This window comes from Phocoena sinus, chromosome 9 (assembly GCF_008692025.1).
Source record: "Phocoena sinus isolate mPhoSin1 chromosome 9, mPhoSin1.pri, whole genome shotgun sequence".
Taxonomy (NCBI): Eukaryota; Metazoa; Chordata; class Mammalia; order Artiodactyla; family Phocoenidae; genus Phocoena; species Phocoena sinus.
Genome location: NC_045771.1, coordinates 5,318,829 through 5,334,150, shown reverse-complemented (window position 1 = coordinate 5,334,150; position 15,322 = coordinate 5,318,829). Strand labels below are relative to the sequence as shown.

The following is a 15,322-nucleotide window of genomic DNA, read 5'->3' as shown; positions in this document are numbered from 1 at the left end:
GCATCTGTATCCATCTCACCAGAGACTTCATATTAACCTCCAAGTATTGAGTGACCGTTAGGTACCAGGCTCTGTGCTCGTTCGTGGATTTCTTCCTCTCACTGCAGACCTGCAGGGAATATGGTACGTCTGCCTTCTCACAGATGAGGAAACTGAGACTCGAGTGGTGTGATAACCTGCCTGGGAAGTATTACAGAGTTAAGAGGACGATTGTTAATAATAAAGTCAAATTGCCCCAAGGAGTCATAACTCATGCCTTTTCTATTAAAATTTTAATAGTGATTTATTAAAATAGAGGTATTTCACTAGAAACACAGAAGGATGTCTGCAGTTGATTTCAATGCTGAATCTCTTTTTGTTCACGTTTTGTTCACATTTTATGCATGTTCGTCTGATAAAATTTTCTTTTAAGGTTAGCACGTCTGTGGAATAGCATAGTTTTTAGGAATCAATCAAAATTGTGGGAGATTGGTTTAATTTCTGTACTTATGGTTTACAATTGTCAAGTGTTGACTTTTTTTCCAGATGATTTGAAAGAGCAACTAGACTATCACCTGGAAATTTTTCGGGGAAAGATTAAATTAATAAGAAACGAAAAGAGAGAGGGGCTGATTCGAGCAAGGCTGATTGGAGCATCACGTGCTTCAGGTATGAACGTGTCGTTGGGAACATGACCCTGTGTCTGCGTCACAGAGATCTTCCTGTCTGTATGGAAATCATCCTCATGGAGACCCTCCGTGTCTCCATATATTTCAGCCATATGAGTCTTTAATCTTCTGTTGACTCTGAAAAGATTCTGCTTCAAAATGTTGCTTCGTTATTTCAAATAGAGGATATTCTTTTGCAGGGGTCATAATGTCAGCCTCCTGTCGCAGGATGAGTTCCCCCAGGTACAAACTCTGGGATGGAGTTTTAAATACACGCAGGGAACCCACTGGGGCGCTCTTGGGAACCACGTAAGGGGAGCGGAAAGCAAGAATTCATGGGGAGAGTGGGGCTGTGATGCAGCTGCCGACCCATGGGGAACGCTGAAGCTAGGAGGGTGTCGGTTCAGGGCCTCTGGCAAGCAGAAGCCAAGACGAAATGGGAGGCGTGTGTACGGAGAAATGTCTGTGAAGGATAAAGGGGAGAGGGAAAAGCGTGGACCAGAAGCTTCTGGCCTGACACCTGTGGAAAGAGAGGCAGGGAAAGAAAGGAAAGTTGCAAGCCCTTCAGTCTGCTGCGTGGCTCCCAGAAAGGCTCCCAGGGGCTGGTGGGGAGCCCCAGGGCAAAGACCGCCCATTGGAGGAGTCCTGCATGGGTGCCCCAGTGGCCCAGCTCTTGTTCGTCCCCCGCCTGTGCCCCCCCACCTCAGTGTGCTTAGTGATTGGCTGGGAGCCCCCTGGGAGGGCATGGCCTTGGTGTGTATACTGCAGAAGATCCCAAAGCTTTGGAAGCTGTCAACCCCACTCCTCATGGCAGGTTCTCTTGAAGGGAGGTCTGAGCAGCACACTCAGGAGCGGTGCAGAGAGGTCCCACCTGGCCCAGGTAAGGGGACCAGACGGGGACGAGGACACCCTCTGCCCCCCAGGGAGGGGGCATCACTTTGGACCAGGCAACCACATCCTCGCCAAGGGCAGTTCCTGGGGAGTGGACTGAGTCCCGAGGGGAATCCGAGCATTCTGACTTTCAAGCTTCCTGGAAACCCGAATGGTCAGAGGGCTGTGTGCAGAATATTAAACTAGGACAAAAGGCGATGGGTAATGTTTAAGGGTCTTTCCTCAGGCCGTGTGGCAGTCTGAGGAAATGTCTCTGTTCTTGAGCAAGGCTATTTCCTTACTGAGTAGAAGGCCAAATAAAAGCAAGATCTGATTCTTTTTTTCTATGTTGGCCTGATTGAGACCTTCTCTTATTTAACTACACAGATAATATGTATTAATTGTCCAAAACGCAATATAAACCACTAAAACTGCATGGCATGTATCTTTTCAGAACTTTGGCTTTATGCATTAATATACATATGTGTGTATGTATGTACACACATGTGCACACACACATAGATTTAAGGATTTTTAAATATGTGGAATCGTACTATCTCTATTGTTCTGAGACTTACTCTTTTAATTTCAATTTAATGTTTTGGAACTTTTCCCATGACAATACTTGAGACTTACCTCAATTTTTTTTTTTACTGCATTGTATGGTATTCCATATGGATTCCATAATGGATTGCCATAATTTGTTTAGCCATTTGTCATTTGGTGATCTTTACTTTTTACTATTTTACTCAAAAGACAAGTTGTACCGGCAATTCTTGTACATATACCTTTGTGGAAATGAATGCTTACACCTCTGGGATACATTGCTAAAAGTGGAACTGCTGGGCAAAAGGGAATTCTTATTTTAAATTCTAATGGATACTGCCAAATTGTCCTTCAAAAGACGGCACCAGCTCACAGTTTCATCACAGGGTGTAAGAGGGCCCTCTCCCTGGAGCCTAGCCCACACTGGATTATTTGTTACCAATCATTCTAGTGTTTGCCAAATTTGGTCAAAAAACGGTATCCTTTATTTTCTTGGCATTTCCTCGATTACTAGCAGCGTGGAGTGTTTTTTCATATTATTGTAGATTTTTTATAGATTTTTCTGTGAATTTGGTCTGTTCCTATCCTTTGTCAATTGTTTGATTGGGTTGTCCGTTTGTTACTGATTCGGAGGTGCCTTTATAATAACGAATCCTGTATTATATACACTGAGAATATCACTCCCCAGTCTGTGGCTGACCTTCCATCTTTGTGGATAGTGTCTTATGTTGAACGGAAGTTCACCAAAAAACCCACTTCCTCTTGGTGGACACAGAGCTACCCTGGGCTTTCCTGACTTCCTTTCAGTAGGAATGGCCTTGTGACTATATTTCAACCACATTTCCTGACCAAGGCTTATAGGAAGTTGGTTTATCTGCCTCCACACTTTATTCCCCCTTCTGGCTGACTAGGGTGGAGCTGACTGCAGTGACTTTGAAGGTCATGGGTTGAAGATGGAAGAGATCCCATCAGCTTGTGTTCCTGAGTTGACCCCATGGAGGAGAGCTTCCTCTCAATCAGGAACCTGCCTTGGACTACTAAATGAGTAGAAATAAACTTTGACTGCATTTGAGCCATTACAAATTTTGGAGTTTTATTATACTAGCAACTAGCTTTAACTTAATAAAACAATCAGGACTTCCCTGGTGGCACAGTGGTTAAGAATCCGCCTGCCAATGCAGCGAACACAGGTTCGAGCCCTGGTCCAGGAAGATCCCACATTCCACGGAGCAGCTAAGCCCACGCGCCGCAACTACTGAAGCCCACGTGCCTAGAGCCCGTGCTCCACAACAAGAGAAGGCACTGCAATGAGAAGCCCGGACACCTCAACGAAGAGTAGCCCCCGCTCGCCGCAACTAGAGAAAGCCCTCGTGCAGCAACGAAGACACAATGCAGGCAAAAAAAAAAATCAGATGTATCAATATTTTTCTTTATGATTTTTGTGTCTTGTTTAAGAGATTCTTCCTTATTCCATGATCATGACGATATTCTACATTTTTTTAAATTTTGCTTTTTTACATTATATTATTAATCTACCTAGAATTGATTGTTCTGGGAATGGTGTAAGGTAAGCGTCTAACGTCATTTATCCTTTATGGCTAACCAGTTGTCTCCATGCCATTCATTAAACAGTGCCGTCTTTCTTCATAGACTACAGCGCTACTTCTATCACGTACATCTGTATATTCCTGCATTTAATTCTGGCTTCTCTCTTCTCTCTATTATTGTATTTGTGTATTTCTAAGGCTAATCACACCCTCTCTTGATTAGGATAGCTTGATAAGACGTTTTTATAACTTGTAGGTCAAATATTTCCATGCCATTCTGCAAAATCGTCTTAACCTAGGATCATCCCATTAAGTTCCACAAAAAATCTATGGAGATTTTCACTGGAATTGTGTGGAGTTTATAGATTAAAATGGGAGAGAATTTATATCTTTTTAATGATGTCTTCCCATTCATGGACATTTATTCAGATCTATTTTTACATTCTTTCAATAATGTTTTGTCATTTTCTCCATAGATACCATGTGCAAAGATTTATTCCTGTTTATCTCGGTTTCTTGTGTTTTTTAAATTGTGATTTGGGATCTTCCTGTTGCATTTTCTAATTACTGGTATATAGGAATGAGATACTTAAAAAAATTTTTTTTTTAATATTTGACTGCATTGGGTCTTCGTTGCTGCACGCAGGCTTTCTCTAGCTGCAGCGAGCGGGGGCTGTTCTTCATTGAGGTGCGCAGGCTTGTCATCGCGGTGGCTTCTCTTGTTCCAGAGCACGGCCTCTAGGTGCACGGGCTTCAGTAGTTGTGGCACACAGGCTCAGTAGTTGTGGTGCGCGGGCTCTAGAGCACAGGCTCAGTAGTTGTGGCACACGGGCTTAGTTGCTCCTCGGCATGTGGGATCTTCCTGGACCAGGGCTCAAACCCATGTCCCCTGCATTGGCAGGTGGATTCTTAACCACTGCACCACCAGGGAAGTCCCTCTCTTGAATTTTCTGTCAACAGAAAATAGACAGTTTTCCCTCTTCCTCTCTAACATTGAATTGAAGTGGAGATAGTAGGTCATCCTTTCCTTATTCCTAACTTTAATGGGAACAATTCTAAATTTTCACTTAAATATTGTATTTACCGATATTAGTTTCCTGGGGCTGCCATAACAAAGTACCACAAACCAGCTGGTTTAAAATAAGAGAAATTTACTGCCTCGCAATTCTTGAGGCCAGAAGTCCAAAATCAAGGTGTCAGCAGGGCCGTGGTCTCTCTGAAAGCTGTAGGGGAGGGTCCTTCCTTGTTTCTCCCAGCTTTCGGTGGTGGCCGTCAATCGCTGGCTTGCAGCAGCATCCCTCCAGTCCCTGTCCCCTTGGCCACATGGCCTTCTCCCTGTGTGACTGAGGACACCAGTCATACTGGATTAAGCACCCACCCTACTCTAGTAGTACCTCATTTTAACTAATTACATCTACAACACCCTATTTCTAAATAAAACCACATTCTGAGACACTAGGGGTTCAGACTTGAATATGTCTTTTGGGGAGGACATAATTCAACCCGTAACACTGCCATAGAGTTGTGTTTTTTTAAGGAGAAGAAGTCTTATTAATTTTTTAGTTTAGAAATTTTCAAACCCACAGAGCACTTCTATACCCTCATCTAGATTCATTAGATGTTAATATCTTACAACACCCACTCCTTTTATACATAATCTCACTTCCTCTCCATCCCTTACCCCCCCACACACACACAGCATCTATGTTCAAAATTAAGAGAGGCTGAGAATTTTCTCTTTTTTTTTGCAGTACGCGGGCCTCTCACTGTTGTGGCCTCTCCCGTTGCGGAGCACAGGCTCCGGACGCGCAGCCTCAGCGGCCATGGCTCACGGGCCCAGCCGCTCCGCGGCATGTGGGATCTTCCCGGACCGGGGCACGAATCCGTGTCCCCTGCATTGGCAGGCAGACTCTCAACCACTGTGCCACCAGGGAAGCCCTTCTTTTTTTTTGTTTTTGGTACTGTTTTCTTACATTGATACTTTGCTTTATTAGACTCATAGAATGAACTGTATGGTTTTTCCTCTTTTTCTTTTTTCTGAATATCTACATAAGACAGATAATGTAGATATTTGGAAAATTACATAAAATTGGCCTATAAACTATCCAGGCACTGGTATCATTTTTGGTTTCCTCTGTAATCCAGGTATTTTTTTAAGTGAATTTTAAAGTTTCCAAACATAAGGGATTTTTAAAAAAATATTTATTTATTTGTTTATTTGGCTGCATCGGGTCTTAGTTGCAGCACGCAGGATCTTCGTTGTGCATGTGGAGTTTTTAGTTGCGGCATGTGGGATCTAGTTCCCTGACCAGGGGTCAAACCCGAGCCCCCTGCATTGGGAGCGCAGAGTCTTAGCCACTGGACTACCAGGAAGTCCCCAAACATAAGGGACTTTTATAAATTGTCTTTTAATTGCTGATTACTAGCTTAAGTGTATCATGGTTAGAATTTCTGGTCTGTTGTTTTGTTGCGATCTCCTTTGTGTCTTAAAGCTGGGTCAGAGTTTCAAAACATCTATGTGTATTTGAAAAGGTTAAATTTTCTCTTTTTGGCTGTTTTATATATGTATACTTTTGTATTCTTATTTATCTAATTTGACTTGACATAAATAGTAAGTTTGTCAGTGCTTGCTATATCTATCAGTCTATATTTGCTGCCCCCCACCCCCTGCCCTGTGATGTAGGCTGCCTAGGCTAGGCTTTGCTCCCGGATTAGAAACTGTGCGATCCTGGGATGTGGGCAGGTGAGGCAAGAGCTGGTGTGACCCGTCATGAATTATTCATGTATGCACTCCTCCAATCAAGGATTTATCTAGCACCTCCTATGTGCTGTCCATGAACATTTATTCTTTTTAAAAAATTTTTATCAACACTATTGAGATACAATTTACATAAAATAAAGTGTACCCATTGAACATGGGTAATCGGTTTTCATACGATGCTAACGTGTACTTGCAGGTTTAGAGTTGTGTTAGCTTCCCGAGGAGCTGATATTCGCATTCTCATGACGTCACTCTATCTCTTGTAGAGGCTTCAGATTCGTTCCCCGCTATTGCTCTGACCTCATCACTTATTCACCTCCCCTTCGCTCTACCCCCGCGGCACTGACCACCTTGCTGCTCCTCAAACATACCGACTATACTTCTATCTCAGAGGCTTTGCATGTGATTCTTCCCCGCTGGAATGTTGTTCTTCCAGACACCTGCGTGACCTGTTACTTCACTTCGTTCAGTTCTCTGTAAACACATGTCGCCTTATCAGAGAGGCCTTGAGAAATCACCCTGTACAAAACAGCAAGCCCCGGGCTTCCCTGGTGGCACAGTGGTTGAGAGTCCGCCTGCCGACGCAGGGGACGCGGGTTCCACGGAGCGGCTGGGCCCGTGAGCCATGGCCGCTGAGCCTGCGCATCCGGAGCCTGTGCTCCGCAGCGGGAGAGGCCACAGCAGTGAGAGGCCCGCGTACCACACAAAAAATAAATAAATAAAATAAATTTTAAAAAAATACAGCAAGCCCCTATTCCTCTCTGTCATCCTTCCTCTGATGGATTTTTTTTTTTTTGGTAATATTCATGGCTACGTGTCTACTCAACTGTGTGGGTGCTGCTGCCCACGTGATGACTGAAGTTGCCCTTAAATTGCAGTAGCTGAGACTTCCCTGGCGGTCCAGTGGTTAAGACTCCACGCTTCCACTGCAAGGGGCACGGGTTCGCTCCCTGGTCGGGGAACTAAGATCCCACAGCCATGGGGCAGCATAAACAAATAAGTAAATAAATAAATTGCAGTAGCTGAGACAGCTGTGATGAGCCGAGTGCTGTGCCCTCGGGCAGGAAGGAAAATGACAGCAACTGGGGGCATAATTCCATCAGGGAGAATTAGAAGGTGAGGGTTTTGCAAAGTGGAGACAAGGTGAGAAAGAAAAGCTATAATCAGATGGCCTGAATCTAAAGGAAAGGGGACTTTTTTTTGCGTGGGAGCAGAACTGTTATTGTTCAGAGGCAGCCATAAGTAGCTGGGAAATGCCGATGTTGCCCTGAACCCAAGGGTTCATGCAGTCAGGGAGGAAAAGGAGGAACTTTGTATCAGTAATGTTGCTGGGGAATTAGCATCTTCTAGGGAGAGTCTGGGCTTACATAAGGCGAGAAGGTCTGTAGGAGAATTTTGTGGATAAAAAATTAGTGTAGGGAAATTCACTTTAAATAAGAGAACTGTGGAAAGGGTAAAAGGGTGGTCCACAGTGGAAGAAGTTGTTTGGGGGAATAAATACAGGGCAATCTTGGGGTGAGAATGGAGTATCTTCTACCGAATTGACCTGGATGGTCAGCAGGCAGCCAAGATGGCAGAAATGGGGTGTAGATTTCAACTGCCGTCCTAAAAGCAAAAGGTTAACAAAATCTAACACGCCGTTGAGAGCTGACACTGTTGCTTGACATTCACACAGAATGAGAGATGATTTTGTTGCCTAAATATGGTAGACAGAATAATGCCCTTCCCCAAAGAAGGCGTCCTAATCCCCCAAACCTGTTAATATGTTACCTTATGTGATTAAAGTTAAGGGCCTTGGGATGGGGAATGAGCCTGGATTATCCAGGTGGGCTCACTCTAATCACATGAGCCCTTAAGACTGGAAGACCCTCCAGGCTGTGGGCAGAGGGTCAGAGAGATGTGCGTGATGACTCCATCCACTGTAGTTGGCTTTGAAGATGGATGAAAGGGACCAAGGAATGTGCGTAGTTTCTAGAAGCTGGAAAAGGCTTCTCCCCTAGAGCCTCCGGAAAGGAGGCCAACCCCTTGATTTTTTAGCCCGGGGAGACCTATGTTGGACACCTGACCTACAGGACTGTAAGAGAATATATTTTTGTTGTTTTATGCCACTAAGTTTATGTAAAGAACACTAATATATCTAGAAAGAGACCCCTATGCAGGTGCTTGACCTTGAGTTGGAGGGTGGTAGTTATCTGACTTCCTGACAGTTCAGCTGCTTCTGGAATTGCAGCTGCTCAGGCTGACCGGGAAGCTTTGCAGGTGGGAGCAGAGGGGCCACATGGTTTTGGGTAGAGGGGCCCTTGAGCAGCTTCTCCAAAGGCAGCCGTGCAGAGGGCAGTGTCTGACTCTCCGCCACAAACATCCAAGGGAGGTGACACAGGGCAATACAAAGAGCACTGGTTTTCAAACCAGAGCCATGGTTTCAAGTTTGGTAGGTGCCAGTTACCAGCTACGGGATCTTGGGCAAGCCACTTCTCCGAGCCTCAGCTTCCCAATCCATGATATGGGAACAAAGATATCTAACTAATGTAATTGTTGGAATAATTGAATGAGGTAATTATGAACACTTTTTTTAAGCATTAAGTATTAAACAAATGCTTATTAGGAAGTGATTAGTATAAATTAAAATATTTAATTTACATGCTTCAAAATGGTAAAATACATAAAATAAAACTAGGAGAAATACAGAGCAAAAGTAATGAAAATATAGATCATTCACAGTGGAAAGTCTCTTGGAGATTTTAGAACTCACCAGCCTTATTTCCCAGTTAGAGAAGCTAATCTCCCTAACAGATCAGAGACTTGTCCCAGGTTACGTAATTCAGGACTCAAACCCACAAATTCTGGTTTCCATTGCAGTAAACGGTATCATCACACTACCGGGTCATGGAAACATAGCAAGCAAGCAAAAAAAAAAAAGAGAAATTCAAATAGCCTAGTTACTTAATTGCTTTTTACAAAATCCAAATGGCTATGTTTAACAGATTTATAGTGTGAATGAAATGAAAATGTTTGGATATTGTACAAAAACTGATCAAACACTTAAGCAGAAAGAGATTCTCTGTAAATTCCCCCAAACTAGATTTTGCACACCACATTCTTAAACATCAATACAAAAAAAAAAAGAGCAGAAACATAATATGTAGGTTAATAAAAATGAAAATATGTAAGACCTTAAAAATGATGCTTTAGAGACCAAACTGAGAATATTTAAAATAAATATAATGAGTTATGTTTAAATGTAAAAATGTAGAAACTAAAGAAAAGAAGAAAATAAAATTAAATAAGAGGAGAAAAAGACCGAAAATATTGAGCGAGATTGATACAGCATTTGTTGTTTTTTAAAAATAGGGTAACAAACCTTGCAAAACCACAATCCCTAGAGAAATTGTGCAAATAGATTGCTACAGGAAAGCAGAAAGGAAGCTTCCACTCAGGGAAAGATGAAGAATATATCTCCCAACTTTTAACTTCAGTGAGTAATTCAGTTTTGAACATTCCACAAATATTTTTTTGGAAGGAAGTATGGGAAAGTTCCTTTATCAGGCAGATTGAACCTCATGCCCTTCAGTTATTTCAGATCCTAAGGAGAGAAGTTGATTTAATCTGGGAAGACAGTGTTTTAGATAAGATACAGATGATTATATGTAGGTTCTCTCTATAAACAATAAATAGAACAATCCTTTCTATAACTGCGGAGGCCAACAGAAGTCAAACAACTGCTCCACTTCCTGGCAATAAACTTAAATAAATATTTTGACATTCCCACAAAATATTCTTGTGAGTGTGGGAAGCAGCCAGGAGGGACCCCAGTACCCCTTTGCTCTCATTAAAGCATGTAAGTTTCCCCCAGAAAATGCCTTAGGATGAGTGAAAAATAATCAAGTTTCATTGAAATGTGGGGGCTAGGTAGCTTGTTCCCACATGCTTTGTAATTTAAATTAGTACTCAGAAAAACTCAATATTACTTTACATGTAGTATAATTTTTAATTATTTTGCAATTTATAATACTATATTTGTGGTCTTCCTGGGTCATTCAAATTGTCAAAGTTGAAAATATTTAAATCTTTAAATGCCAAGTGTATGTACGCTATATATGATAAAGAGGACACCGCAAGTTAGTATGGGAGAAAGGCATTTTTTGGGGTTTTGTTGTGGTTCTTTTTTAATGGCCCTCAAACAATTAGTTATTTGAGAAAAATTTTCATCTTCATTTTATACGAGACACCAAATGAATTATAGCTGGATTAATAATTTTATTTTTAAAAGTCAAACCATTAAGTTGTTATAAGAGAAATTTTTAAACAGAAAAAGAAAACAGATTAATACTTACCCGTTCTACAAAGAAGAAATTTCAAAGCTTAAAACGAATGGACTTGGGGCTTCCCTGGTGGCGCAGTGGTTGAGAGTCCATCTGCCAGTGCAGGAGATGCGGGTTCGTGCCCCGGTCTGGGAAGATCCCACATGCCGCGGAGCAGCTAGACCCATGAGCCATGGCCGCTGAGCCTGCGCGTCCAGAGCCTGTGCTCCGCAACGGGAGAGGGCACAACAGTGAGAGGCCCACGTAAAGCAAAAAAACAAACAAAACCCAATGGACTTAAAAAAAAGTTATCATCACAAGAAAAAAAACTTTTTTGTAACTATATATAGTGACAGATTTTAACTAGACTTACTATGGTGATCATTTTGAAATATATATACAAGTATCAAATCATTACATTGTACAACTGAAATTAATATAATATGTCAATTATACCTTTAAAAAAAGGTAAAAACAGCTTACTACACAAAATGAAAAACTGTAAAAAATGATAAAATTAAATAACAATAGGCTGGGGAAATAGTATAACTAAGACAGATAAAAGTTAATATTCTTACAATGTAAAATGTACATATCAAACCATTAAAAAAAAAAAAACCATGACTCCCATACCTAAACGGTCAAAAGATATAAACATTTCATTTGCAAATGGCTAATCACCTGAAAAAAATTCAACCTCACCAGTAAATTTTTAAAAATTAACCAGATATTATTTGTTTATTGAGGTGAGATATATACTTAACATAAGATTGAAATGAACGATTCAGGGATGTTTAGCATAGTCACAATGTTGTCCAACCAGCACCCCATGCAGTTCTGTAATATTTTCATCACCCCAGAAGAAAACCCCACACCCATTAAGCAGTTTCTTCCCATTTCCCCATATCCCAGCCCCTGGCAACCAACAATCTGCATCCTGCCTCCTGGGTTTACTTTTCTGGATATTTCATATTAATGGAATCGTACCTTTTATGTCTGGCTCTTTCACTAGCATAATGTTTTTGAGATTCATCTACATGCGTCAGCACTTCATTTTTTTATGTCTGGTTAATATTCCATTGTATGTGTATATACAGTTTGTTTCTCCATTCATCTGTTGGTAGACATTTGGGCTGTTTCCTTCTTTGGGCTATTGTAAGGAGTACTGCTGTGGACATGCATATACATGTATACATTTGAATTCTTTCTATTTTTTTATTTTATTTATTTAGTTTTTGGCTGCGTTGGGTCTTTGTTGCTGCGCATGGGCTTTCTCTGGTTGCGGCGAGTGGGGGCAACTTTTTTTTTTAACGTTTTTATTGGAGTATAATTGCTTTACAATTGTGTGTTAGTTTCTGCTTTATAAGAAAGTGAATCAGCTATACATACACATATGTCCCAATATCTCTTCCCTCTTGCGACTACCTCCCTCCCACCCTCCCTATCCCACCCTTCTAGCTGGTCACAAAGCAGATTTCCCTGTGCTATGTGACTGCTTCCCACTAGCTATCTATTTTACATTTGGTAGTGTTTATACGTCTATATATACACTACCACTCTCTCACTTTGTCCCAGCTTACCCTTCCCCCTCCCCGTGTCCTCAGGTCTATTCTCTAGTAGGTCTGCGTTGCTATTCCCGTCTTGCCCCTAGGTTCTTCATGACCATTTTTTTTTCTTTTTAAGATTCCATATATATGTGTTAGCATATGGTATTTGTTTTTCTCTTTCTGACTTACTTCACTCTGTATGACAGACTCTAGGTCCATCCACCTCACTACAAATAACCCAATTTCATTTCTTTTTATGGCTGAGTAACATTCCATTGTATATATGTGCCACATATTCTTTATCCATTCATCTGTCGATGGACACTTAGGTTGCTTCCATCCCCTGGATATTGTAAATAGAGCTGCAGTGAACATTGTGGTACATAACTCTTTTTTTTTTTTTTTTTTTTTTTTTTTTTTGCAGTACGCAGGCCTCTCACTGCTGTGGCCTCTCCCGTCACGGAGCAACAGGCTCCGGACGCGCAGGCTCAACGGCCATGGCCCACGGGTGCAGCCGCTCCGCAGCATGTGGGATCTTCCCGGACCGGGGCACGAACCTGTGCCCCCTGCATCGGCAGGCAGTCTCCCAACCACTGTGCCACCAGGGAAGCCCTGCACCACCAGGGAAGCCCTCTTTTTGAATTATGGTTTTCTCAAGGTATATGCCCAGTAGTGGGATTGCTGGGTCATATGGTAGTTCTATTTTTAGTTTTTTAAGGAACTTCCATACTGTTCTCCGTAGTGGCAGTATCAATTTACATTCCCACCAACAGTGCAAGAGGGTTCCCTTTTCTCCACACCCTCTACAGCATTTATTGTTTGTAGATTTTTTTCTTTTGTTGTTGTTGCAGTATGCGGGCCTCTCACTGTTGGGGCCTCTCCCGTTGCGGAGCACAGGCTCCGGAGGCGCAGGCTCAGCGGCCATGGCTCACGGGCCCAGCCTCTCCGCGGCATGTGGGATCTTCCCGGACCGGAGAAAGAACCCGTGTCCCCTGCATCAGCAGGCGGACTCTCAACCACTGCGCCACCAGGGAAACCCATGTTTGTAGATTTTTTGATGGGCCATTCTGACTGGTGTGAGATGATACCGCATTGTCGTTTTGATTTGCATTTCTCTAATGATTAATGATGTTGAGCATTCTTTCATGTGTTTGTTGGCAATCTGTATATCTTCTTTGGAAAAATGTCTATTTAGGTCTTCTGCCCATTTTTGGGTTGGGTTGTTTGTTTTTTGAATATTGAGCTCCATGAGCTGCTAGTAAATTTTGGAGATTCATCCTTTGTCCGTTGCTTCATTTGCAAATATTTTCTCCCATTCTGAGGGTTGTCTTTATGTCTTGTTTATGGTTTCCTTTTCTGTGCAAAAGCTTTGAAGTTTCATTAGGTCCCATTTGTTTATTTTTATTTCCATTTCTCTAGGAGGTGGGTCAAAAAGGATCTTGCTGTGATTTATGTCATAGAGTGTTCTGCCTATGTTTTGATAGTGTCTGGCTTTACATTTAGGTCTTTAATCCATTTTTAGTTTATTTTTGTGTATGGTGTTAGGAAGTATTCTAATTTCATTCTTTTACATGTAACTATCCAGTTTTCCCAGCACCACTTATTGAAGAGGCAGTCTTTTCTCTATTGTATATTCTTGCTTCCTTTATCAAAGATAAGGTGACCATAGGTGTTTGGGATTATCTCTGGACTTTCTATCCTGTTCCATTGATCTATATTTCTGTTTTTGTGCCAGTACCATACTGTCTTGATTACTGTAGCTTTGTAGTATAGTCTGAAGTCTGAGAGCCTGATTCCTCCAGCTCCGTTTTTCTTTCTCAATATTTCTTTGGCTATTCAGGGTCTTTTGTGTTTCCATACAAATTGTGAAATTTTTCATTCTAGTTCTGTGAAAAATGCCATTGGTAGTTTGATAGGGATTGCATTGAATCTGTAGACCGCTTTGGGTAGTATAGTCATTTTCACAATGTTGATTCTTCCAATCCAAGAACATGGTGTATCTCTCCATCTATTTGTATCATCTTTAATTTCTTTCATCAGTGTCCTATAGTTTTCTGCATACAGGTCTTTTGTCTCCCTAGGTAGGTTTATTCCTATGTATTTTTTTTTGTTGTTGCAATGGTAAATGGGAGTGTTTTCTTAATTTCACTTTCAGATTTTTCATCATTAGTGTATAGGAATGTAAGCGATTTCTGTGCATTAATTTTGTATCCTGCTACTTTATCAAATTCATTGATTAGCTCTAGTCGTTTTCTGGTAGCATCTTTAGGTTTCTCTATGTATAGTATCATGTCATCTGCAAACAGTGACAGTTTTACTTCTTCTTTTCCGATTTGGATTCCTTTTATTTCTTTTTCTTCTCTGATGGCTGTGGCTAAAACTTCCAAAACTATGTTGAATAATAGTGGTGAGAGTGGGCAACCTTGTCTTGTTCCTGATCTTAGTGGAAATGGTTTCAGTTTTTCACCATTGAGAATAATGTTGGCTGTGGGTTTTTCATATATGGCCTTTATTATGTTGAGGTAAGTTCCCTCTATGCCTACTTTCTGGAGGGTTTTTATCATAAATGGGTGTTGAACTTTGTCAAAAGCTTTCTCTGCATCTATTGAGATGATCATATGGTTTTTCTCCTTCAGTTTGTTAATATGGTGTATCACATTGATTGATTTGCGTATATTGAAGAATCCTTGCATTCCTGGGATAAACCCCACTTAACCATGTTGTGTGATCCTTTTAATGTGCTGCTGGATTCTGTTTGCTAGTATTTTGTTGAGGATTTCTGCATCTATGTTCATCAGTGATATTGGTCTGTAGTTTTCTTTTTTTCTGACATCTTTGTCTGGTTTTGGTATCAGGGTGATGGTGGCCTCGTAGAATGAGTTTGGGAGTGTTCCTCCCTCTGCTATATTTTGGAAGCGTTTGAGAAGGATAGGTGTTAACTCTTCTCTAAATGTTTGATAGAATTCACCTGTGAAGCCATCTGGTCCTGGGCTTTTGTTTGTTGGAAGAGTTTTAATCAGAGTTTCAATTTCAGTGCTTGTGATTGGTCTGTTCATATTTTCTATTTCTTCCTGGTTCTGTCTCAGAAGGTTATGCATTTCTA

General features: G+C 41.4%; 1 protein-coding gene across 1 annotated transcript in view; it reads left to right on the top strand.

Annotated features, from left to right (window-relative positions):
- GALNTL5 (polypeptide N-acetylgalactosaminyltransferase like 5) overlaps positions 1-15,322 on the top strand; it is an 85,071-nt gene that overhangs the window by 33,588 nt on the left and 36,161 nt on the right. Inside the window, exon 6 of the mRNA XM_032642163.1 lies at positions 526-648. Within this exon, the coding sequence (XP_032498054.1) occupies positions 526-648 (123 nt within the window). The remainder of the gene's footprint in view (positions 1-525; positions 649-15,322) is intronic.